Source organism: Staurois parvus, unplaced genomic scaffold, assembly GCF_062004578.1.
Source record: "Staurois parvus isolate SC_StPar_1 unplaced genomic scaffold, SC_StPar_1.0 ptg000018l, whole genome shotgun sequence".
NCBI lineage: Eukaryota > Metazoa > Chordata > Amphibia > Anura > Ranidae > Staurois > Staurois parvus.
Window position 1 is genome coordinate 3,341,918 of NW_028317814.1, and position 26,601 is coordinate 3,368,518.

General features: G+C 40.9%; 1 protein-coding gene across 1 annotated transcript in view; it reads right to left on the minus strand.

Moving 5' to 3' along the window:
- Window positions 1-15,691: 15,691 nt before the first annotated feature.
- The window catches only part of UBE2I (ubiquitin conjugating enzyme E2 I), a 42,737-nt gene continuing 31,827 nt past the window's right edge, over window positions 15,692-26,601 (minus strand). Inside the window, exons 2-7 of the mRNA XM_089682143.1 lie at window positions 25,164-25,240; window positions 24,998-25,081; window positions 23,274-23,346; window positions 17,692-17,801; window positions 17,535-17,614; window positions 15,692-16,760 (exon numbers count right to left, since the gene is read on the minus strand). Of these exons, the coding sequence (XP_089538269.1) occupies window positions 16,697-16,760; window positions 17,535-17,614; window positions 17,692-17,801; window positions 23,274-23,346; window positions 24,998-25,081; window positions 25,164-25,229 (477 nt within the window). The 5' untranslated portion in view covers window positions 25,230-25,240 and the 3' untranslated portion in view covers window positions 15,692-16,696. The remainder of the gene's footprint in view (window positions 16,761-17,534; window positions 17,615-17,691; window positions 17,802-23,273; window positions 23,347-24,997; window positions 25,082-25,163; window positions 25,241-26,601) is intronic.

The following is a 26,601-nucleotide window of genomic DNA, read 5'->3' on the forward strand; positions in this document are numbered from 1 at the left end:
ATGCTGGATATATATACTGATATGGACTGGGTAATGTGTTAGGAACGTGCTAGTCCATGTTGCTGAAATTTCATTGCAGCAACTCAAAATGATACTCAGTAGTTTGTATGGCCCCCACTTGCTTGTATGCATGCCTGACAACGTTGGGGCATGCTCTTAATTAGACGACAAATGGTGTCCTTGGATATTTCCTCCCAGATCTGGAGCAGGGCATCACTGAACTCCTGGACAGTCTGAGGTGCAACCTGGCGGCGTTGGATGGACCGAAACATGATATCCCAGAGGTGTTCTATTGGATTTAGGTCAGGCAAGCGTGGGGGCCATTCAATGGCATCAATTCCTTCATCCTCCAAGAACTGCCTGCATACCCTTGCCACATGAGGCCGGGCATTGTCGTGCACCAGGAGGAACCCAGGACCCACTGCGCCAGCGTAGGGTCTGACATTGGATCCAAGGATTTCATCCTGATACCTAAGGCAGTCCATCAGGTCACAATCTATTTCTGTTGTGTTAGGAACGTAAGGATGCCCCATCGTTTGTTGGAAATGAAACTTATCAACCTACAGGACTGAATTCAAATACACCCCAGAAATCAAAGTGAAAAAATGATGCAGCAGGCACCTAAGGTAGTCAGGGTACCATGGTCTAGTCTGTAGAGGTCTGTGCATCCCTCCATGGATATGCCTCCCCAGACCATCACTGACCCACCACCAAAATGGCCATGCTGAATGATGTTACAGGAAGCATAATGTTTTCCACGACTTCACCAGACCCTTTCACGCCTGTTACATGTGCTCAGGGTAAACCTGCTCTCATCTGTGAAAAGCACAGGGTGCTAGTGGCAGACCTGCCAATTCTGGTGTTTGGTGGCAAATGCCAATCGAGCTCTATGGTGCCGGGCAGTCCTCAGGCCACCCTCATGAAATCTGTTTCTGATTGTTTGGTCAGAGACATTCACACCAGTGGCCTGTTGGAGGTCATTTTGTAGGGCTCTGGCAGTGCTCATCCTGTTCCTCCTTGCACAAAGGAGCAGATACCAGTCCTGATGATGGGTTAAGGACCTTCTACAGCCCTGTCTAGCTCTCCTAGAGTAAGTGCCTGTCTCCTGGAATCTCCTCCATGCTCTTGAGACTGTGCTGGGAGACACAGCAAAACTTCTGGCAATGGCACGTATTGATGTTCCATCCTGGAGAAGTTGGACTTCCTGTGCAACCTCTGTAGGGTCCAGGTATCACCTCATGCTACCAGTTGTGACACTGACCCTAGCCAAATGCAAAATTAGTAAAAATACAGTCAGAAAAGATGAGTAGGGAAAAAAATGTCAGTGGCCTCCACCTGTAAAATCATTCCTGTTTTGGGGGACATCTCATTGTTGCCCATCTAGTGCACCTGTTGTTAATTTCATTAACACCAAAGCAGCTGAAACTGATTAACAACCCCCTCTGCTACTTAACTGACCAGATCATTATCCCAGGAATTTAACTGACTTGATGCTATACTCTGATTATAAAGTGTTCCTTTCATTTTTGTGAGCAATGTATACGAGTTCAGCAAATTTAACTGCAAGATCCAGGAAATTAATTCCGGGATGCAAATTAGGCCACTCAGGAGGTGGGCTGTGCCCCTGGATTAACATTTTTCATGTTTGTCCGTTGTTTAGTTTAATAGAGTTTATGGAATACTGTCTAAAACCAGCCGTTTAATGAAAATATTTGGTTTTGAAATGTCAGTGTCACGAATTATTAGCTTGCAAGAAAAAAATCAAACAAAATAAGAAACCATTATCTGGATTCTTATTTTTATTTTAGCCCAGACTTACTTCCGACCAATCCTTTGGTAGATTTCCATAATGTTGGTTGCCATGGCAACTGAAAGTATTGCGCAATATACCCTTTGTTTCCCTTGTTACTTCTCTTTCAAATGTCTTGTTAGAGACCGGTGCCTCAGCAAACACTGGTTGGGTTTTCACAGGCTACATTCAGCTTTGTCTTCCTTTCCTCAACATCACCCTCTAATGAGAGGTTTCTTCTGTTAACTAAATCACAAGAGATATCATAAATATGCTCATTGTGACTTTCCTAAATGCTTTAACTGGGCATATAACAGCAGCCTCAATTAGCTTTTAGTCTTCTTGCCCTGGCTTGATGTGCATATTTCCTCTACATATGTAAAAATAACTGCAAAACAGTCATAAGTGTCTCTCTTTTGTTACAGTCTTTCCTATTCACATCATATTAAAGTATGCCTCCTTCTTCTGAACAATGGTATGGATAATCACAAGTGAGATAGAGATTAAGGCAGAATTAAACCCAAAAGCAAACATTTTTTATAGTGCAGTTTACCAATTCTTAGAAGTGATGGCTGTATTAGTTTCCTTTGTTGGGGTTACTTTGTCCTGTTGTTTTGCAAAAGCACAAGCTTCCCACCAGAAGGTATCAGTTTACATGGATTAGACAAATCATTTAATACTATAAGGGGTGATAACCTTCTGTTTATTCACGGGAAATCTTTTTAGACGTGTGGGGGTGCCATTCAGAATGAATGAATGAATTGAATGGCCATTCACAATGAATGACAGCCCCGACTGTTTTGACTGCAGGTGGTTGCAAGTGCGGAAATCGCTGTGATTCTCGCACCCGCATAGATGTGAACCAGGCCTTAGAGACTAAGAAATGTTTGTATTTGTGACTTTTAAAATTTTAAAAATAGAACAAAGTATATGAAACATTTTTTTATTATAATTATCAGTAAAAAGGACATATTGTTAAAAAAATAAGCCGCTGACTTGTAACGATGCGTTTCAATATTAATCTATTTTGTCGTGTTGCAACCAAAACCATAAATAGGTAAAGAAGGGTAAAACGAGCGCTGGATGAGATAGTGAAAGTGATACAAGCATAAAAGGCAAAACCTCAAAAACTATAAATTAATTTTATGCGCTAGACCAACACAAAGTGGCACATAATTGTGAAGTGGAAGGAAAATAACAAATGGTTTTCAAAATTGTTTACAAATAAATATCTGAAAACTGTGGTGTGCATTTGTATTCAACCCCCCGGAGTGCATACTTTGTAGGACCACCTTTCGCTGCAATTACAGCTGCAAGTCTTTGTGGATATGTCTCTACTATTTTTGCCCATTCTTCTTTGCACAATAGCTCAAGCTCTGTCAGATTGGATGGAGAACGTCTGTGAACAGCAATTTTCAAGTCTTGCCACAGATTCTCAAGTGGATTTAGGTCTGGACTGTTACTGGGCCATTCTAACACATGAATATGCTTTAATCTAAACCATTCCATTGTAGCTCTGGCTGTATGTCTAGGGTCCTGCGGGAAGGTGAACCTCCTCCCCAGTCTCAAGTCTTCAGCAGACTCTAACAGGTTTTCTTCTAAGATTGCCCTGTATTTGGCTCCATCCATCTTCCCATCAACTCTAACCAGCTTCCCTGTCCCTGCTGAAGAAAAGCATCCCCACAACATGATGCTGCCACCAACATGATTCACGGTGAGGATGGTGTGATGTGCAGTGTTAGTTTTCCGCCACACACAGTGTTTTGCTTTTAGGCCAAAAAGTTTAATTTTGGTCTCTTCTGACCAGAGCACCATCTTCCACATGTTTGCTGTGTCCCCCACATGGCTTCTCGCAAACTGCAAATGGGACTTCTTATGGCTTTCGTTTGATGGCTTTCTTCTTGCCACTCGTCCATAAAGGCCAGATTTGTGGAGTGCGCGACTAATAGTTGTCCTGTGGGCAGATTCTCCCAACTGAGCTGTGGATCTCTGCAGCTCCTCCAGTTACCATGGGCCTCTTGGCTGCTTCTGTGGTAATGCTCTTCTTGCCCGGCCTGTCAGCTTAAGTTGGCGGCCATGTCTTGGTAAGTTTGCAGTTGTGCCATACACTTTCCATTTTCGGATGATGGATTGAACAGTGTTCCATGAGATGTTCAAAGCTTGGGATATTTGTTTATAACCTAACCCTGCTTTAAACTTCTGCACAACTTTATCCCTGACCTGTCTGGTGTGTTCCTTGGCCTTCATGGTGCTGTTTGTTCACTAATGTTCTCTAACAAACCTCTGAAGGCTTCATAGAACAGCTGTATTTATACTGAGATTACATGACACACAGGTGGACTCTATTTACTAATTAGGTGACTTCTAGGCCATTGGTTCCACTAGCTTTTAGTTACGGGTATCAGAGTGAAGGGGTCTGAATACAAATGCACACCACACATTTCAGATATTTTATTTGTAAAAAAATCTGAAAACCATTTAGCATTTTCCTTCCACTTCTGTGCCACTTTGTGTTGGTCCATCACATAAAATACATTTACGGTTTTAGTTGTAACATGACAAAATGTGGAACATTTCAAGGGGTATGAATACTTTTTTTTAAGGCACTGCATTTTGTAACAATTTAATTCCCGGAATGCCCACAGTATAACACTATGGTGGTGAGTCAGATATTCGTACTCGAGGGTGTTCTGACATGTTCTAACTAGAATGCACCTGAGTTGCAGACCAGTTGGCACAGTCCTTACAGAGTAGCAGAAGGAATAACGTGTGCATTGCACTGTTGGCAGAAAATGAGTTACAGGAATCTGGAGAAGCAAATCAACATCAAACCTTCACTGAAAATTGTTAAAAAATGAAACTTTGGCTGTGTTATAACAGGCTTATGGCAAACATTTCATGAAGAAATCAAGTGTTTTTGATATATGCAGCGAAAACATGAATAAAGTGACCCCAGAGGATGCACTAGAGCAAGAAACACATTGAATGGAGCGAAGAGTGCTGACATCACGATGCCATATAGTCCCAGATACAGCGGACATGTTTGTGAGTTTTGTTCTAGGCTCGCCTTTTACTTGTAACTTTCTGCTGGTTTAACAAAATACTACACTATGCACATTTTATCTTGTTTCTGTTAGTAAGCAATTGCTATACAGCCATGAACATCCACCTGCCAGCTCTGGACAATCACGATCCAACAGATGCCATCACAAAGGGTCATCTTTCCTTAAGGGACCACACCTGGGACCAAGGAGTTGCGGTGTTGAATACATGTATTGCCTATATGCTGCCTATAGTTTATGCATCCATACATTCTCGTAAGTGCGTTGTGCTGGTGGTGGTGCTCACAGTGATAATTAGATGAAAAACACTTTGACTATGTGGAGGTTCTTAAAAGGAGAAACATTTATTTGAAATCTCACAAAGATTTATGAACCTGTTTATCACCTACACTTCAACATTTTATTTGTTGGAGACTCAATACGTTTGGATATATGGTATTTATTTACATTTATTTTTTTTTTTGCTGGTTCCTTTTATTCACATTTGTTTTTTCAGCACTGCACTAGCTGCATGTATTATTTGAAAGGGTTTTGGCATATTGACCTACACACACACACTGCATACATACACACACATACATATACAGTGGATATAAAAAGTCTACACACCCCTGTTAAAATGTCAGGTTTCTGTGATGTAAAAAAATGAGACAAAGAAATAATTTCAGAACTTTTTCCACCTTTTAATGTAACCTATAAACTGTACAACTCAGTGGAACAACAAACTGAAATCTTTTAGGTAGAGGCAAGTAAAAATAAAAAACTAAAATATGGTTGCATAAGTGTGCACACCCTTAAACTAATACTTTGCTGAAGCACCTTTTGATTTTATTCCAGCACTCAGTCTTTTTGGGTATGAGTCTATCAGCATGGCACATCTTGACTTGGCAATATTTGCCCACTCTTCCTTGCAAAACCACTCCAAATCTGTCAGTTTGTGAAGGCATCTCTTGTGCACAGCCCTCTTCAGATCACCCCACAGATTTTCCATCGGATTCAGGCCTGGGCTCTGGCTGGGCCATTCCAAAACTTTAATCTTCTTCAGGTAAAGCCATTCCTTTGTTGATTTGAATGTATGCTTTGGGTCGTTGTCATGCTGAAAGATGATGTTCCTCTTCAATGTTCAGCTTTCTAGCAGAAGCCTGAAGGTTTTGTGCCAATATTGACTGGTATTTGGAACTGTTCGTAATTTCCTCTACCTTGACGAAGGCCCCAGTTCCAGCTGAAAACAGCCCCAAAGCATGATGTTGCCACCACCATGCTTCACTGTGGGTATGGTGTGCTTTTAGTGATGTGTAGTGTTTTTGCGCCAAACATTTTTTGGAATTATGGCCAAAAAGTTCAAACTTGGTTTCATCAGACCATAACACATTTTTCCATATGCTTTTGGGAGATTTCAGATTCTTTTTGCAAAATTTAGCCAGGCTTGGATGTTTTTCTTCGTAAGAAAAAGCTTCCATCTTGCCACTCCACCCCATACCTCAGACATATGAAGAATACGGGAGATTATTGTCACATGTACCACACAGTCAGTATTTGCTAGATATTCCTGCAGCTCCTTTAATGTTGCTGTAGGCCTCTTAGCAGCCTCCCAGACCAGTTTTCTTCTCATCTTTTCAACAATTTTGGATAGACGTGCAGTTCTTGGTAATGTCACTGTTGCGCCGTATTTTCTCCACTTGATGACTGCCTCACTGTGGTCCACGTTATAGTTAATGCCTTGGAAATTATTTTGTACCCTTCTCCTGACTGATACCTTTTAACAATGAGATCCCTCTGATGCTTTGGAAGCTCTCTGCGGACCATGGCTTTTGCTGTAGGATGCAACTAAGAAAATGTCAGGAAAGATCTACTAGAACAGCTGAACTTTATTTGGGGTTGATCAGAAGCATTTTAAATGATGGCAGGTGTGTACCAACTCCTATTTAACATGATTTTGAATGTGATTGCTTAATTCTGAACACAGCTACATCCCCAGTTATAAGAGGGTGTGCACACTTAGGCAACCACATTATTTTAGTTTTTTATTTTTACTTCCCCCCTCTAAAATATTAGTTTTTTTCAATTGAGTTGTACAATTTATAGGTCACATTAAAAGGTGGAAAAGTTCACAAATTATTTATCTCTGTCTCTTTTTTTACATCACAGAAACCTGACATTTTAACAGGGGTGTGTATTTTTTATATCCACTGTGTGTATATTATATACACACACTGACAACACTGAAGAAGTTACACTTTGCTACAACGTAAAGTAGTGAATGTACAGCTTGTATAAGTGTAAATTTGCTGTCCCCTCAACACACAGCCATTAATGTCTAAACTGCTGGCAACAAAAGTGAGTACACCCCTATGTGAAAATGTCCAAATTGGGCCCAATTAGCCATTTTCCCTCCCCAGTGTCATGTGACTCAGTGTTACAAGGTCTCAGGTGTGAATGAGGAGCAGGTGTGTTAAATTTGGTGTTATCGCTCTCACACTCTTACTGGTAACTGGAAGTTCAACATGGCACCTCATGGTAAAGAACTCTGAGGATCTGAAACAAAAAAGAATTGTTGCTCTACATAAAAATGGCCTAGGCTCTAAGATTGCCAAGACCCTGAAACTGAGCTGCAGCACGGTGGCCAAGACCATACAGCAGTTTAACAGGACAGGTTCCACTCAGAACAGGCCGCGCCATGGTCGACCACAGAAGTTGTGCGCATGTGCTCAGCATCACATCTGAGGTTGTCTTTGGGAAATAGACATATGAGTGCTGCCAGCATTGCTGCAGCGGTTGAAGGGGTGGGGTGGGGGGGGGGGTCAGCCTGTCAGTGCTCAGACCATATGCCACACATTGCATCAAATTGGTCTGCATGGCTGTCGACCCAGAAGGAAGCCTCTTCTAAAGATGATGCACAAGAAAGCCTGCAGTTTGCTGAAGACAAGCAGACTAAGGACATGGATTACTGGAACCACTATAAATGTATTTGGTTCAGATGGTGTCAAGCATGTGTGGCAGCAACCAGGTGAAAAGTATAAAGATAAGAGGGTCTTGCCTAGTCAAGCATGGTGGTGGGAGTGTTATGGTCTGGGGCTGCATGAGTGCTGCCAGCATTGGGGAGCTACAGCTAATTGAGGAAACCATGAATGCCAACATGTACTGTGAAATACTGAAGCAGAGCATGATCCCCTCCCTTAGGCGACTGGGCCTCAGGGCAGTATTCCAACATGATAACGACCCCAAACACATCTCCAAGACAACCACTGCCTTGTTAAAGAAGCTGAGGGTAAAGGTGATGGATCGACCAAGCATGTCTCCAGACCTAAACACTATTGAGCATCTGTGGGGCATCCTCAGACGGAAGGTGGAGGAGCGCAAGGTCTCTAACATCCACCAGCTCCGTGATGTCGTCATGGAGGAGTGGAAAAGAACTCCACTTGCAACACGTGAAGCTCTGGTAACTCCATGCCCAACAGAGTTAAGGCGGTTCTGGAAAATAATGGTGGCCACACAAAATATTGACACTTTGGCCCCAATTTGGACATTTAGGTGTGTACTCACTTTTGTTGCCAGCGCTTAAGACATTAATGGCTGTCTGTTTAGTTATTTTGAAAGGCATGCAAATTTACATTTATAAGCTGTACACTCACTACTTTACATTGTAGCAAAGTGTCATTTGTTCAGTGTTATCACATGAAAAGATATAATAAAATACTTACAAAAATGTGAGGGGTGTACTCACTTTCGTAAGATACTATAACTATATATATATTGTTATTAAATGGCATAAGCGGGGGGGGTATGCCCAAAATGACAGTAAAATGGTCAACATTGCTTCTTGGAAATTCAGAAGAGATTACAGGAATTTCTTCGGAGGAAAAGACCAGAACTCTGGCCTGATAAGTGGATTCTCCACCACAATAATGCTCCTGCACACGAGGCATTAAGTATTCGTGAGTTCCTGACATCCATTCCGAAACTTGACCAGCCACCTAATTTTTCTGTCTTAGAACCCTGTGACTTTTGGCCATTTCGAAAATTTAAAAGCGGACACAGATTTGATATCCACAGAATTCCAGGAATGTTTCTGGCAGTGGCACAGTAGTCTAGAAAAGTACATTGCTTTAAAAGGTGACAACTACTAGTGCAAAGGTACGCAAGCAATGTTTCTTTTTTACAGTCCTTTCCAGCAATTAAATTGTCACACCTCATATAGCCAAACTCAGGAGACCATCAGCGATTTGGTAAAGGCAGCACCCAAAATGAATATATACTTGCATGTTTGTTGTCTACAGAAACCTTAGTCAGAGCTCCAATCTTGCATACCAGCCCAGATGGTATGACCGCAATAATTACAGTGAATTATATTGTTTGTTTCATCAGCTATTTGGGCAGCTACACACTGAGGGCTTTTTATTATTTACCATTGGTAGTCACCCTGACCAGGAGAGCTTATAAACACATGGAGTCTCCTGTGATCCTCTTTCATTTCCTGGCAATGACAGCTTTGATATATGGACCTTTGCTTTTACTTTTTGGACACTAAAATGTTTTCAAAACTTATTTTGTATATATGGCTACTCCAAACCCCTGATATTATTGAAACATGTCAGGTTAATTCACACGATATCTGTTCAATATGACAAGAATTGTTTTGTTACTGGAATTCAAGTGGAAAGCTGATATGTACTATATGGCTAGATGAATAATGCACTGTATATTTTTAACAATATAGTTTTTATAGTGATTTCTGTAATATATTTAATATACTTTGTGCCTTAAAAGTCCCCACTATAAAACATTGTTTAGGGCCTATGCATTAGGGATATTGCCACTACACAGCATATATAATTTCAGGATTATTTATATAGCTAAGTTTTAATAGGCTTGGCTTGCACTGTGAAAGCACAACCCCTGTGTAGCACCGCATACCAGGAGAGCTTGGATATGTAATGAACAAATACAGTTACATAAACCCCAACCACCTTGAAGGACTGCTGCTGGGGGTCCCACAGCCTAGCACTGGATCTAGAGTTTTTTTTTTTTTTTCCCACCAATGCCTTTGGATGGGTATTCTACTAGCCACAAAACCCTGGGAATGGGTGGTCTGTATGTCACTGACCAATGCCTGGAAAAGGGGATGGCCAATTTGTCTCTCTGCCTACCAAAGCCTTGAGAAGGTGAGTGTTTACAGCCTACTAATGCTTAGAGAGAACAAATTCTGCTGGCCATCAATGCCTGGCAAGAAGAAGGGTCTATATTCTACTAACCTATGTCGGGGAGGGGGATGTTGTTACCCCGTTGCTGTTGAAAATTTAAGTGTTCTTCCACCCACTAACAATTTTTCCTCCCTCTTCAACAATGGGGCCTTTTTCCTCCTACTTTACCTATTCTAGCAGTTTTCCTTCCACTATCAGTGCTGGGATATTATTTTCTCCCACTCTTGTAGAGTACATACGCCTGACTACTACATTGTAGAACCTGTGCTATACATAGTCTTGTAATGTAGAGTCTTCTCCTAAATATGCTAGTCATTACCAAAAACATCCCAAATAAAAAAAAAAAAAAACCCTCATATGTGTATTAGGCATTCATGAGACGTATTACTTTAGACAAAAGAAAAAAAAACAACTTAACACATTGACAGAAAGCTGATCAGCTAGAAAGGATTGCAGAAACATCCTAACCAGAATCTGCAAACCCTTCTATTACAGCCTGGTTGTAATCAGCTGTCGCAAACTGGTTGTAACACAATCTGTTGAAAGTTCTAAGCAAATACACAGTGGCTAAATGGTTAGCACTTCTAGGGTCATTGGTTCAAAACGCAGTCACAGCACCACCTGCCTGGAGTTTGCATGTTCTCCCTGTGCCTGCGTGGGTTTCCTCCCACGCTCCAAAGACATGGCGGTAGGTTAATTGGAACCTGTCTATATTGCCCTAATATGTGTATGAATATGAGTTAGGGACTGCTGTGAATGTACAACATATATGTATAAAGCTCTGCGTAAATTGGCAGTGCTATATAAGTACCTGAAATAAATACATAAAGCCCCACTCTGGTTCATATCTGATAATAAAAGATGCTTTCATAAAATGGATTAGAGTTGTACTGAGCAGCTCCTTGGCCCACAATCCGTGAGAGGCCTTACTACATAAACCCATCATGGCCCTATCCAGGACCCAGGAGGTAGGTGGGCTTTGTTTTCCTGGCAGGTCACCAGACACTGGCTATGGCATGATGACAACACGTTGCAAAAAAGGTAACAGTGCCTGCCTCTGTGTTAGGATCCCAAGAGGATCTGTTTGAAACCAAGGCCCATAGTACATAGGTCCTTAAATTGTGCTTAAGTTGAGACCGACTGTTGAAATGTAAGAGCCATAGGACTAAAGTTCCAGAAATACAGTGGGCAGTAGAAGCTCTTGTATTTGGCCGATAATCAACTGCGTTGATATCAAGAAAGACTCAATCCAAGTTTAGGCACAAAGCAAGACCCTGTGTACAGCCTGAGCCAAGTTGCAGAGACTACAAAACCATTATAAAAACAAAAGTAATTATGATTGCAGGAATCTCACAGCACTTTACTCTTGATGGCACAGAATTGTTTAAAAGTTGCCTCTTTTTTTTTTTTTTTTTTTAATACTTTGTTACCAGGAAAGAGAAACCTGCAAGTACTAGTTTTGATGAAAAATAAAAAATTGCCGATGTTGCTTTGGATAACATGAAATTGGCTCAGATGGCGAGTACACTTTCAGAGTGGAACATGAATATAGTCCATGGTTGTGAGGAAGGAATTTTACATATGGTGACAACTCCATAAAATCAAAGCTGCTCACAAAATTGTGACCAAACGCTAGGCCCCATATAATTAGCTCAATCCACCTGCAACTGGTTCCCAGCTGCTGTGTAAAGAACTTGGGAGTAGTGACAACATAAAATTAGAGAAGATACAGCGCTCAAAGACCGTAGAAAATTTTGTCCATATAAAAACTTATGGAAACACTATGGGAAAGTCACACAGTCAGGTCCATAAATATTGGGACATCGACACAATTCTAACATTTTTGGCTCTATACATCACCGGATTTGAAATGAAACAAATAAGATGTGCTTTAACTGCAGACTGTCAGCTTTAATTTGAGGGTATTTTCATCCAAATCAGGTGAACTGTGTAAGAACTACAACAGTTTGCATACGTGCCTCCCACTTGTTAAGGGACCAAAAGTAATGGGACAATTGGCTTCTCAGCTGGTCCATGGCCAGGTGTGTGTTATTCCCTCATTATCCCAATTACAATGAGCAGATAAAAGGTCCAGAGTTCATTTCACGTGTGCTATTTGCATTTGGAATCTGTTGCTGTCAGCTCTCAAGATGAGATCCAAAGTGCTGTCACTATCAGTGAAGCAAGCCATCATTAGGCTGAAAAAAAAAAACAAAACAAACCCATCAGAGAGATAGCGAAAACATTAGGCGTGGCCAAAACAACTGTTTGGAACATTCTTAAAAAGAAGGAACGCACCAGTGAGCTCTGCAACACCAAAAGACCCAGAAGACCACAGAAAACAACTGTGGTGGATGACTGAAGAATTCTTTCCCTGGTAAAGAAAACACCCTTCACAACAGTTGGCCAGATCAAGAACACTCTCCAGGAGGTAGGTGTATGTGTGTCAAAGTCAACAATCAAGAGAAGACTTCACCAGAGTGAATACAGAGGGTTCACCACAAGATGTAAACCATTGGTAAGCCTCAAAAACAGGAAGGCCAGATTAGAGTTTGCCAAACGACATCTAAAAAAGCCTTCACAGTTCTGGAACAACATCCTATGGACAGATGAGACCAACATCAACTTGTACCAGAATGATGGGAAGAGAAGAGTATGGAGAAGGAAAGGAACTGCTCATGATCCTAAGCATACCACCTCATCAATGAAGCATGGTGGTGGTAGTGTCATGGCGTGGGCATGTATGGCTGCCAATGGAACTGGTTCTCTTGTATTTATTGATGAGGTGACTGCCGACAAAAGCAGCAGGATGAATTCTGAAGTGTTTCAGGCAATATTATCTGCTCATATTCAGCCAAATGCTTCAGAACTCATTGGACGCCGCTTCACAGTGCAGATGGACAATGACCCAAAGCATACTGCAAAAGCAACCAAAGAGTTTAAGGGAAAGAAGTGGAATGTTATGCAATGGCCAAGTCAATCACCTGACCTGAATCCGATTGAGCATGCATTTCACTTGCTGAAGACAAAACTGAAGGGAAAATGCCCCAAGAACAAGCAGGAACTGAAGACAGTTGCAGTTGAGGCCTGGCCGAGCATCACCAGGGATGAAACCCAGCGTCTGGTGATGTCTATTAGTTCCAGACTTCAGGCTGTAATTGACTGCACAGGATTTGCAACCAAGTATTAAAAAGTGAAAGTTTGATTTATGATTATTCTGTCCCATTACTTTTGGTCCCTTAACAAGTGGAAGACATATATACAAACTGTTGTAATTCCTACACCGTTCACTTGATTTGGATGTAAATACCCTCAAATTAAAGCTGACAGTCTGCAGTTAAAGCACTTCTTGTTCGTTTTATTTCAAATCCATTGTGGTGGTTTATAGAGCCAAAAATGTTAGAATTGTGTCAATGTCACAATATTTATGGACCTGACTGTATATCCATAGGCTGCAATGGAGATTTTTAAAAAATGTATCAGGTAAAGACAAAGATAAAAACATGAGTGGTTCCAATTACTGGACCCTTGTGGCTGATGGGAAATCTGCAATACCCTGCTGGACCATATAGGATGAGAGGTCTCAACAACCTGATGGTAAGAACGTCCTGCTGATGTGAAGACTCCGTGTAGAACGGTGATATCACCTAGATCCCAGTCTGAGGCTGGAAGCTTGCCACGAACTGCCGGGTTGGACCACAAACAGCAAGGTTGCCATGACAACGCATTTCACGCACATGCACTTTATCAAGTCATGGAACACAAGGGCAATCAACACTATATATACCCTGTGTATCCTAATGGCATGGACAGGCAGAGAGCATGATGCAATCCACCACCATTGCCTTAATAAAAAGGTCCTCACAGGGAAATAACACAACATTGTCGGTGCTATACAAGTCCTGTTTAATAATAACAGCAATGACAATAGCAACAATAAGGATTAATAATTCATAAATGAAAAAAAATATTAAAATGAAATTTTTTTACCACTATATGAATTATCATTAATCCTTATTGGTGCCATTGTCATTGCCGTTATGCATTTCCCTATGAGGACCTTTACTAAGGCAATGGAGGATTAAGTCATGCTCCCTGCCCGCCCATGCCATTAGTTCCACAGGGTATATATAATACTGGTTGCCCTTGTGTTCCATGACTTGATAAAGCGCATGCACTTGAAACGTGTTGTCATGGCAACCTGTTTGTAGTCCAACCAGGCCCCTCATGGGAAGCTTCTGTCCTCGGAGTGGGACCTAGGTGACCCCCCTTCCGCTGCACCCGTTTTACACAGGGAGTCTTCACATCAGGACAACCATATCCCCATCAGGTTGTTGAGACCTCTCATTCTATATGGTCTGGCAGGGCATGGCAGATTTCTCATTAGCCAAGAAGGTCCAATATTTGGAACCACTTGTTTTATAATCCAGTCTTTACCCGATTGATACATTTTTGAATAAACTCTGTTGCAACCTAGTAGGTACATGACTGTGTGACTTTCCCCATAGCATTTCCACAAGAGTTAAATAGGCAAAATTTTCTCCAGTGTTTCCGAGCGCTGTGTCTTCGCTAATAAAATTGTGTACATTTTTAACATTAGCCTGTAGTATAAAAATAAATTCATATGTACAAATCCCTTCCTCCCAACCATAGCAAGAGTATTTTCAATTCCTCTTCATGAAATTAGCTCTGATGACAAGTACAGTTTCATCACCCACAGCACCAAATTAAGCAACATCATATCTAGGAGATATTAAGGGGCATCCTATTTGTCTTACGCAGACAGACCTTCCCATATAGCACTCATTCAGCTGTCTACAGAAACTGTCTTTATAACTGTAGTGCAGAAGCCCAACAACTCTTTTCAATAAAATAGGGGGATTTCAATTTAATGCCAACCTGAACTCGAAGCCCAACTCCAGGTAATCCCCCCCCCGCCCCCAGTAGTGGATGGGTTAACTGCTTTTTTCCTAGGGAGAGGAAAGTGGAGACATACTTACCTGATCCTCCCCAGCACAAGACCGGTCCAACACCCCTATGCTTCAGTGGTCTTGAATAGTGGACTGTTCCTGACATGTCCAGAGCAAGCTCCATAGACTAGGAACAGTTCCACTGCTAGACAGTGGGGGAACACTGTTTTCCAAAGGATCGGGCGAGTAGGAGCTTTCTGCTCACCCTTAGAAAAAATTAGCAGTTGACCATGTAGTCTGGGCACAGCCCCACTGCATGGAGGGGAAGGGAAAAAAATAATTTGCCTGGAGATGGGCTTTAATGATTAAATCCACTAAACAAAACAAAGTGTGCAAAGTCTTGCAGTTAGTTTTCCTTAGAAAACTGCTTACACAGCAGGGGTCTTCTCTACAGCATGCAGGCTTGGACAAGCTTTTCTACTCAGGCTGTGGGCACGCTCTAAAGGCAACTATAGGCCTTTGCACGTCTTCTGATGTACCTGGAACACATTTAGTGGGTTTAATCAAACTCAGGTTTTAAAGCCAAAAAAGGATGTTTGTCAACCAGGGTTACTCCCCTTCCCAAAAGCAGCCAACAACATTAGGGGGAAGGAAACAAAAAAAAAAAAAACCCAAAACCATACCCTTTTCATAACATGCATTACAGACATAATTGAACTGTTTACCAAATCAGTTCCAATTGACTTGTTTTATTTGCATTAGATTTGCATTACAGTGTTAACGAGATTACTGGATCTATAACAAAGTTCATTATACTTACCAGGAATATATATTTTTTGGTTTACTGCTGTTTATTGAAGTTTGCATTTTGGGATTACAAAACATATACAGACTGTCAGCCAATTACATCGAGATACCAGGCCAAAATCTTTGCGTATCCTATGTTCCATGAACATTACATCAAGTTGTTCTTTTCTTTACAGAATGCACAGGAAAAAAAAAAACTCAATGTCAATTTACAAGCCAAAAAGATTACTACTTTTATGGTCCTTTTCATGAAAAAGATAAGAAACAAAAATTTTATATAAACAGTTTATTTAATCTAAACAGCAACACAGACAGAACGCCATATAAACACAAAGGAAGTGATGCAGAAGCAAGTTGCTGACTGTCTGAGGCGCTAGGTTGCAGAGAATGGCAGCCTAGTCATTGAAAGACCTTAAAAAGGAAATTTAGGGGCAGGGAGGGGGTGGAATATGACATTGCATTCTGTTTTTTTTTTATACTACAGCCAGCTAGAGGCTAGATATAGTTCTAAACATTTTAGAGCATGCCTGCATCAGATAGCAAAGGAAAAAACTATAGATTACTAGTGGATTTATAGAAGTATAAAAGTTTATAATTTTACAGCAGTTGAAATACTGACATCAATATTAAAATAAAAGCAAGTTTTACATCATAACAATCAAAATACAAAAAGACGGAAGGAAGAGACCCTGTATGAAAAACTGGGGGAAATATTCAGCAGATTTAGAACTCTATACAAGTGGCGAAAATGGAAAATGGCACACATAACCCCCTCCCCTAAGTGACTTTTTGTATATAGCATCATTCAATTTTGCAAAAAAATTTTGTTTTTGTAAACAAGTTCTTGCCAAACCAATCCCTTCCTTTTTATGTTGTTTTTTTTTTCTTTTTTAAAGTTTTTATTGTAAGATGCCACACGGTTGAAGCTTATGATGGAGCAAACTTCTTGGCTTGTGCTCTGACTCTTTTTTCATATTCAACTCTGTTTTGGCTGAAAAGAAAAAACAAAAAAAACACAAACAAGTGTTAATAATAGCATGTGTTAGGGAATACTAATTTCCAGACTATGGCAGGTCCATGGACATGGATGCCAATATAGTTAAATTTATCCAAAATTTGGCAAACAAAAAAACCTATTCCTACGGTTTCCCACACAGTCTCAGTAAACCACCCCTTTCTTATAGCAATGACCAGGCTTGATTATAGGCACTTGGGCAGAGGGACTGCATATCCTCCATGTGAAAACTGGAAACACTAGAAGGATGGGTGTCAGTGATGAGAAAATTGCTTGTTGGCCTATACATTTATTCAACATCTGGTATAAGCAGCAGCTCATAGTTCGAAACTTGGGTACTGGACAGGGTTACTTTGTAGAGAAGTGATATTCAGTCTTTAGAGTGAGCACACACCTCTCCAAAGAATTTAGAAACTGAAAGACTTGTGCTGGGTAGTTTTTTTTTTTTCCGTTCAACCCAGGGGGCCGTACTAACAGATTGGCGTACTAACATCTGATGTTATGGCGGCGATCTCCCTGCTGAATTATTGTGTTCTGAAAGGGTGACTACCTCTCCAACAGGACACACTGATCAGCACTGCCAGCCAATGGCATTGGATGCCAGCACTGATCAGATGTGGCTTTTCTGTTGGACAAGGAGCTGGACACATGGATCAAAAGTTGATCAGTTTCTGCCGAATCGTCAGTTTTCAGCCAATTTCTGCCTTGTGAATACCCAGCTTAACTTTCTAAAACCAGCCCTATACTGACCAGTAAATTGTGTATGCCTCTGCTTGAGCTGGATCTTGTATATTTGGTTCATTTAGAAGTTCTTGTATTCCTAACAAGATCTGTGGAGAGATGGAAAGCGTTAAAAAAGAAAAACGTGACAAAGCTTGTAATCAACCAGTACATGTGAGAGACCTACCTGTTTAATTGTGATTGCTGGCCTCCAATCCTTATCTTCTTCTAAGATAGACAGACACACTGTGCCTGAAGGATAAACATTTGGGTGGAATAAAGGAGGCTCAAATTTACCTGTATAAAAACAAGAGAATGGTTACCCAGACTTCTAAAGTAGAGCCAATGAATGTTTTGCTATCTTGGTAACAAGTAGTCATTGCAAAGATGTAAGAAGCCCACTGAAGTGCGAACCCAATTCAGGAACAACTCAGGTTAATTGCAATTTATATATTTTTAAAGATTCACTGGAAGTATCTACATCTGTAGAACAAAGAAAAAAAAATGCATTTTCCCCCCAATTGCAACTGATGGGATAACTTTTTTTTTTTTTTAACAAAATATTTAATAGAGTAAAATTTCATACAAGTAAGCTCAACTCTGTGCAGCTTTCAGTTAGGGAGCTGAAGTAGTGTTAATGGACTACGGGTGTTCCAATCAGTGCAATCATAGTCCACTGAGAAGTACAAGCCCCTCTACAGCAGTGGAAGACAGGACCTGTAGTTTTGTAGAGCCCACACAGCCACTTTAAAGCGGTTCTCAAGGCAGAAGGTTTACTACCTTACTGCATTCTATATAGCAAGGAAAAAAAAAAAAAAAAAAAGTGCCATCGGGAGCCATTAGCTCATGCTGCTGTCAATCACAGCCAGTGAGAAGGGGATTCAATTGCAGGGCCTAGTGCACTGTGTGTCAATGAATACACAGAGCTGGCTCCGCAGTGAGCAAGCACAAGTTCCCCATAGCAAGTGGCTTGAGGGGAGAAGGTGGGTAAGGTAGGGGACCTGACAAGAGGCAGACTGGGGCTGATCTGCACAAAACCACTGCACATAGCATGCAAGTATGACACAGTTTTGTTTTTTTAATTTGAAAATGTACTTTAGAATCCTTTTGTTGCCAAAGCCCTTTTATGCCTAATAACCTTAAGCCAGAAGATTGCCTAAACCCCCAAAACATTTTCTGAAAGCAGACAACCTAGAGAATAAAATAATGGTAGTTCAAATTTATGTCACACAATATTACTGCAAAGGTCTAGGAAACAAAATTTCAATAAAAAATACAATAAAATTTTAGGAGACAAACAATAAATTACCCAACATAAATGTAAAGAGGAGGTTCCACTGAGTAAATAGATACCAAACATGTCAAACCTTAAATTTGTATGAGCCCGTGAAATGGAGACAAACTTCAGTACCCTATTTTTTCTCTAGCCAACACTTGGACGTGCATGCATGGCAATATGTAACGTGTATGCCGTTTTCATGCGCAGGTGCATCTACCGCATGCATTTAAAGTTCGTACATTTGTATATGTGGGGAGTTTATATTTGTATATGTGGAGGTGGGCCTCAATTTTCTTTTTGTTTCTTGTGTGCAACTTGCTTTTTTCATATACTTCACTTTTTTCCATCACATAGTAAGAAAAAAAAAAAAAAAAAAGAGCCCTCTATGCGAGGATTTTTTTGGCAATACTGGCCAGGGACACTGACAGGGGGACCCAGAAGTGAAATTTTACATGACGCTTTCAGGTCAGAAACAGGAAGGGGGCCACCCGTTACTGGGGGGGTATGAAAGCAACCCGACAACCAGAAGTTGGCTTGTCAGATTTACGCACAAACATGGTGGCTGCAGCCACCAGGAGTGTGTGTAAATCCACCCCCATTCCTGCTGTCAGGTCCACACAATGTACAGACCTGGCAGCCAAAGGATTAAAGTGTTACTAAACACACAACAATAAAATTAGTAAAACATGCTTGTTATATTCACTGTGAAACCTAAGGGGTTAATGCTCTGCATTCTGTAAAAACGCAGTTTGATTCTGACTTCCCTGATCCTTCCCTCCTTTTTTTTTTTTCTTGGGAGAGTGCATGTGATCAGCACAGGACCAATTAGCACTGTCCAGACAGAGATCGGGGTTCTTGCTTCCTCCTATAAGCTTTAACGAGTGCTCTGCTGGACACTGATAGAAGTTAAAAGATTGCTCCAACTGCTGATGAGAAAAAGGTATTTAGCAGTTTGTTTACTAAGAAAATTGCATTTCCATGTTCTGTGTACTATAGGAGACCAGCTATAGTGAATGCAGGGTCCTGGGTTTAGTGACACTTTAAAGGAATTTCTCAATATAGTTAAGGGTTACTTAACATAGCCACTGACCAGAAGTGTACATCAGCTTAATTCCAAGCAATAATAAACCCTCAGTCCCCCCCCCAAGCACTTTCAGCCAATGATTTAAGTCACTGCTTTAGCTTGTAATCCTTGCCCATGTTCCCAGTTACAGCTGGTGCCATGGCTGCCGTTCCGGCTTCCTGTTTCGGGATGGCTCCTTTCTTGCAGGATCCTTTGGAGCCACCCTTACATACAGGGACTAGAATAGTGTCTCCCTACACCACAGGTGTCAAACTGGCAGCCCTCCAGCTGTTGCAATGCCTCATGGGATTTGTAGTTTTGCAAGATTGACAGTTACAAGCATGACTCCCAAAGGCAGAGGCATGATGGGACTTGTAGTTTCGCAACAGCTGGAGGGATGCCAGTTTGACACCTGTGCCCTACACTGTATCAAAAGCCATCACAGTCCTGTAACCTAGGATAGCAAGGCACTCAACCCCTCAATCCTCCCTACTCCTTCCACCTCACTTCTCCAAGCCAACAAGACTGGCTGGAGTCAGCAATGTACTTTCCTGTGAAGACTGAAAGTTCAGGGAAGTAGCACTAGGAGCACAGGAGCCAACAGCGTTGAAAGTTGTAAAGTGCGGGAAATTTTAACCACTTCAATACCGGGCACTTTTACCCCCTTCCTGCTCAGGCCAATTTTTAGCGCAGTCGAACTTGGAATGACAATTGCACAGTCATGCAACACTGTACCCATATGACATTTTTTCACACAAAAGAGCTTTCTTTTGGTGGTACTTAATCACCGCTGAGTTTTTTTATTTTTTGCTAAATAAAACAAACTTTTGAAAAACATCCCCTGCATTTTTCTGTTATAAAATTTTGCAAATAAATAACATTTCTTCATAAATTTAGGTCAAAAAGTATTCTGCTACATTTCTTTGGTGAAAATACCTCAAATTAGTGTATATTGTTTAGTCTGCCGGAAAGTTATAGAGTCCACAAACCATGGTATATATATATATATATATATATATATATATATATATATATATATATATATATATATATATATATATATATATATATATATATATATATATATATATGACAATTGATCAATCCTGATGTACTGACGGCCCATCTCATTTCTTGAGGCCCGAAAATGCCAGGATAGTACAAATACCCCTCAAAATCACCCATTTTTGGAAAATGGGCTGTTAAAGGTATTTAGTAAGAGGCATGGTGAGTTTTTTTTCATTTCTGTTATAATTTTTAGGAAAATGTAGAGATTAACATTTTTTATTTTTTTTTTTACATATTGTCACCAGTCCAGTGTTATTATATAACTGGTGTGGTAGTGATCAGAGAGACTGTTGACAGTATGTAAAAAAAAAATAAAAATAATTTAATCTATTTTTTTCACATTTTTCTATTTTTTTATTACATTTTTTCTTTTTTTCCAACAGACTGACCAAAGCAATACAATGTTACCATAGTAACATTGAACTACTCGGCAAGTAATCAGGATTTTGTTTTTAGCGCATTATAATTGCTAATACCAATGTATTTCATCGATATTTGCAATCATTATTACTGAATGAAACTTCATTCAGTCTTTGGCTGTGATTAACTGTGATTGGGCAAAACTCATCACATGATACAGATGGGCTGTGATTGGCCCTGTCTGTATCATGGGACTGCTTTGACCAGTCACAGCTAACATAATTGTATACAATGGATGGCATGACAGGAAGCCATCCATTGTATACAACTGACATGTGATCTGCTGTGATTGGTCACAAGACACTGGCAACGGGCCAGTGTAGTTATATATGCAATTCCTAGATTGTAAGCTCCAAGGAGCAGGGCCCTCGAACCCCTCGTGTATTGAATCGTATTGTTACTGTACTGTCTCGTGTATTGTCTCCCATTATAATGTAAATCGCTAAGAAAACTATTGGTGCTATATAAATCCTGTATAATAATAATAATAATAATTATTATCTGCTGTGTTCCGAGGACACAGCTGGTGAGAGCGCATCACTGCGTAGCTCGCTGACAGGACATCATATGACGCCCAGTCACAACGAGGAGTGTCCCACCCGGCCTATTGGCGGATTGGCGGGACACTCCCCATTGTGACTGGACATCATATGAGTGTTAAATGGTGTTATGGATAAATTTACCTCTCTCCATTATTTGACTGTGCTGGAATTCAACTTGTGCTGGTGTCTGTACCAGACCAACTCCCTACTCTGACCCATACTTCCCTAGATCCCATTTCTCCAATCTGTTAATATCTCTAATTTTTATTTTCCAGGGTCTTTTACCCTCCCGGTGTCTCTTGGTTTCTGCCCTAATAAGGGCTGGAGAGTTTCCTCTTGATAGAGACCTCCTCAGTTATCACACTCAACTTCCTCCTCCTCCATCCCAGTTCCAAAATCCTAAAGAGGGCATAGTTGTGGCTGCTTTAACCCAAGATAAAGCAGTTTTGAGACAGAGGAAAAGTATTCATCCAAAAACAAACCCAAAAATATAGAAGGATGAAACCATTTCAGATCTCATCAAACTGCTGAAACTGTCTCTCTTCGGTGAGAAAGACAGCCTGGAACAGAGAGGCTAATGCTAGTGTTTAAGAGTTACCTCACAGCCTTGGTAAGGGGCAAGATCCTGGCATGGGTACAGGTGACCACCCAATCAAGAGAACCTCCATTCAATACCTTCAAAAACAGGCAATAGTGATTCTGGGACCAGAGGTGGACCACTGACCCAACGACCAACTGGTACAAGGAAAGTAAGCATTTTGGTGTACTCCTGGTAAATACGAAACTAAACTGAGGACTGTGGAGGTGAAAGGAGTTTTTTTAATCTTTGTCTTGTGCTTCCTGTAGCAAGAAGAACCAATCACCTCTCGTCTCTCATAATGTGGTTCTGGAAGATGACTGGGAAAATGGCCAGCTTTTTCCACAGAATATAAACCCCTCCTGTCCTACAAAGAGGCTCAATGTACAAGAAAGGTTATCCCAAAGCAGTTCAGCTATAAAAAAAAAAAAAAAAAAAAAAAAAAAAAAAGAAGAAGAAGTAGCCATAAACCCTAAGTGAATTACCTTTAGCTTTTTAGCTTGCTAAATCACTGTGCATCAATACAATTGCCTTGTTTCACTTTGTGCTGGTTTCAACCTTTTTTTTTTCCTTTACTACAGGTCTGTACTCCTGATCTCCTGCAGCCCTTACGGCATGGCTTTTCTCAGTGTGGGTTTCCCAATCATAACAGTGGAATATGCCTACATAACATTAAAAGGGCAACTTGTAGCTTTCATCAGAAGCCTGTATGACAAAGTGAAAGCCCAAATGGGAGACCAGGGAAGAGCGCTTCCAACCCATAACAGAAAGGGCTTAGCATTTCAATAAAAGCTGCATAATAAACAAAAATAAAGCTTACATTTCGGAGGCGAGGAGGGATAATCATCCTTAAACAGCATCCGAAGTTTAAATAATCCTCCTTCCCAAGGGGTCTGCAGGGCACAGAAAACAAGCAAACATTATGAATAAAAATCAAGTATGAAACAGCCCATATATTCCCTTGTTGGCAGATATATTTCAAACATCTGACAATTCTTCCCTTAGTACAGCAAGCTGTGTCTATTGTCAGCAATAGTGTGCACACTTGACCATTGCAATTAACAATAGCACAAATCTCAGACACCAGCTTTGCTCTGAAGGTGGTTTGTCCCTTGAAACGCATCCCCTAGCAAGTGTAAGTGATTTCAGGGTCATGTGATCACCTCTAATAGGACCACCCTGTCACTTGGGCTGTGTTTACATTGCAGTTTTAGCCTTTGGCTATTGTATGCACTCACTGGGTTTATTTCATCAATAAAAATGTACTTTTGGTAATGTACAAGGCCTTTGCACCCTTTTGTTTCTATTTAAGTCTAACATCAGAAGAAGCCTGGCCTGTGGGTGAAGGATCTTTGTAAATGTGCGAATCCTTTCAATTAAAGTGCTACTGAAATATGTAGGATAGTTACAGAAAATGAGGTTCACAGAATTTTCCTTCAGACACACCCCTTGGCCCCCAGTTGTGCACAGATGCTGCAGATGGCAGATAGTAAGCAAGTTCCATTCTCCCTGTTGAGTTTAAAAAGATAAGTTCATCTTGCAGAAGGGGAGAAAAAAAAATAGTGCATTATTTTTCCCTATAAGAGCCTGCCAAGCACTGCATCTGCAATCACGAATGCAATATCAGGCTCCAGCAGACATGTCCTTCAGCTTTCTGCTCCTACCTCTGTATGAGCAATTAGAAAGCTGGAGAAACGTGAATGGATTAGCACGCTCATCAGCACTCTTACAATCTATTGAGAACTACAAGCCGCTTAAGACAGTGGCAGACAGGACTTCTAGTTCTGCTTCCACAGATCTCTGAATGATGTGGCTGTGCTGGCAGAGCATCACATAGCCACGCCAAATTTGAAAGTGACAGCAACTGCAGGGTGTAATACAGATGTAACGTGTTCTAAAAGAAATAAAAGGATACATTCATCTTTCTCAAAATGTTACACCCATATTTAGGGTTGAGCATCTGTCCCCCTCTCCCACTGACCGGCCCTTTGTGACAGCGGGTGGGGACCTCCTCCCTGAACCTGCTGTCAAATTTGAAAACGGCATGGCTCTGCCCACACAGCCATGTCATTCAGTTCTGTGACTGCCTATGAGTACCATCAGCCATTGCAGCTGATGGCTTGTAGTTTTCAATGAACTGCAAGGACACTGGTGTAGTCTAATGAGCTTCCCGGACTTCAGTAACTGCCTACCCATATCAGAGATACAGGCAGACCGTGTACTGGCAAGTCTGCAAGACCCAAACATTGCACCCGCAATCTGCTGATCGTGGGTACAATGCTTTACAGTCTCCCCAAAGAAACAAAAAAATGCACATTTCTTTACATGAAAAAAAAAAAAAAAAGTGACCTTATCCTTTAACTTCATTATAAAGAAAGTATTTGGAGGTGTTGAACACCAAAATTTCCAAACAGAGTACACTGGTAAAAAGATGTCAGAGATACAAGTTCTTCATTCAATAAATTGGCCCATTTACAAATATTCGCTTTGGCAATTTTTAAGTCAGTTTTCAAGATACATGCATGTTGGAATCCTCAGTCTTACCCCTTTCTTGCCTGGAATGGCACACTCCCAGTTCATCAAGTTCATTGTACCATCTGGATTTTTTGTTGGTACTGCCACAAAACCCTTAGAAATAAAAAGATCAAACAATTAGGAATTTAACCAAACCGCTTAAGAGAAAGAAAACTGGTGCACCAAGAACACTTACAAAAGGATGGTCTTTTCTCCAAGCTTTCCTCTCCTGCGCAAGTCTGCTCAGGGCTATGCCAGACATAGTTTGGGTTCCTACAAAAAAGGAAATTATAAATTAATTTCAGGATAAGGAAAAAAGGACATGGATGCATAATTGAAATATAGCACATCATCACCATCTAGTGTCCAAGATGCACACTGCAAAAAAAGTATTTTCATCATTACTCATAAAAAAGGGAATCGGTTTGATAGAAATAGGAGCTGCTACCGATTTGTTTTAAAAAAGGTGCATGCTCCAGGGTGGCCATTCAACACTTATTGCATCTTGATCTCATTTGGCACACAAGATAGGAATTCCGATGACCCATACTACCATTTGCTCCTGGCAACTCACTAGATATTGAGACAAATCAGGGTGACCGTCCTGGAGCCTGCAGCTTTTGTTTTTGCATAAACCGCAGCAACTTCCATACATTTGTATGTTAAAAACAAAAAAGGAAGATTCCACATTCAAGTGTAGCACAAGGTTTTAAACACCCCCCTTCACAGTTATGTACCCAAGAGATCCACAAGTCTTCCCTGTGGGGGATATTACAAGCACAATTCTTGGTTCTTTGAAGGATTTTATGACGCAATAAAAATGCCATCTTGGTATTGCCACTAGGGTCTGTACATCGCAGCCTTAGGTCTTATGCAAGAAGGCGTTAAGCACAACATTTGTAATTACATTACCCATGGGTGCAGTGTTATTTGAATACAGATCAATTTCCAGGTTGAAGTCAAATTTCAAAAACGTGTTCACATATGCACTTGCTGTTTTTCTTAAAAGCCTCTTAAGAGGAGTTCCAGCTGATTAAAAAAAAAAAAAAGTCAGCCGCAACAAAAACTGTAGCAGCTGACTTTTACAATACGGACACTTATCTGTCCCACAATGCAGTGGTGTCATCACCACCGCTGGTTTCACCAGCCGTGTTTTCTCCCCGACGCCAGCATCTTTAGTGTGGGCACCTGGCTGTGACAGTTTGCGGCTTCACAGCTGGATGCCCACTGCACATGCGCGAGTAGCACTGTGCTTTGTGAAAGGTCCCGTAGTCTTCTGGGACTTGTCATGTCACGGGGAGGACAATTTCCGCTTCCAATCGCAGAGGAAGTGGGAGCGGGTACCTGTCAAATTCTGGTACCCGCTCCCCAAAGGTGCCAATCCTTACCGGGGAGCAGGGGACAATACATTACAGCAGAACATACCCTTTTGGGTGGAGCTCCGCTTTAGGATCCTGGTGTGGAAAACCATTGTCAAAGTACAATTTAGGCTCATTGGTGAGTATAATAAAATTAAAAAACTAATCCATTACAAAACTTGGGCAGGAATTTTAAATGTACATTACTGAACAGGTAAAATCTAAAAGCCCCACAGGTTGAAAATTTAGATGTGCATAAATATACATATACAAGGC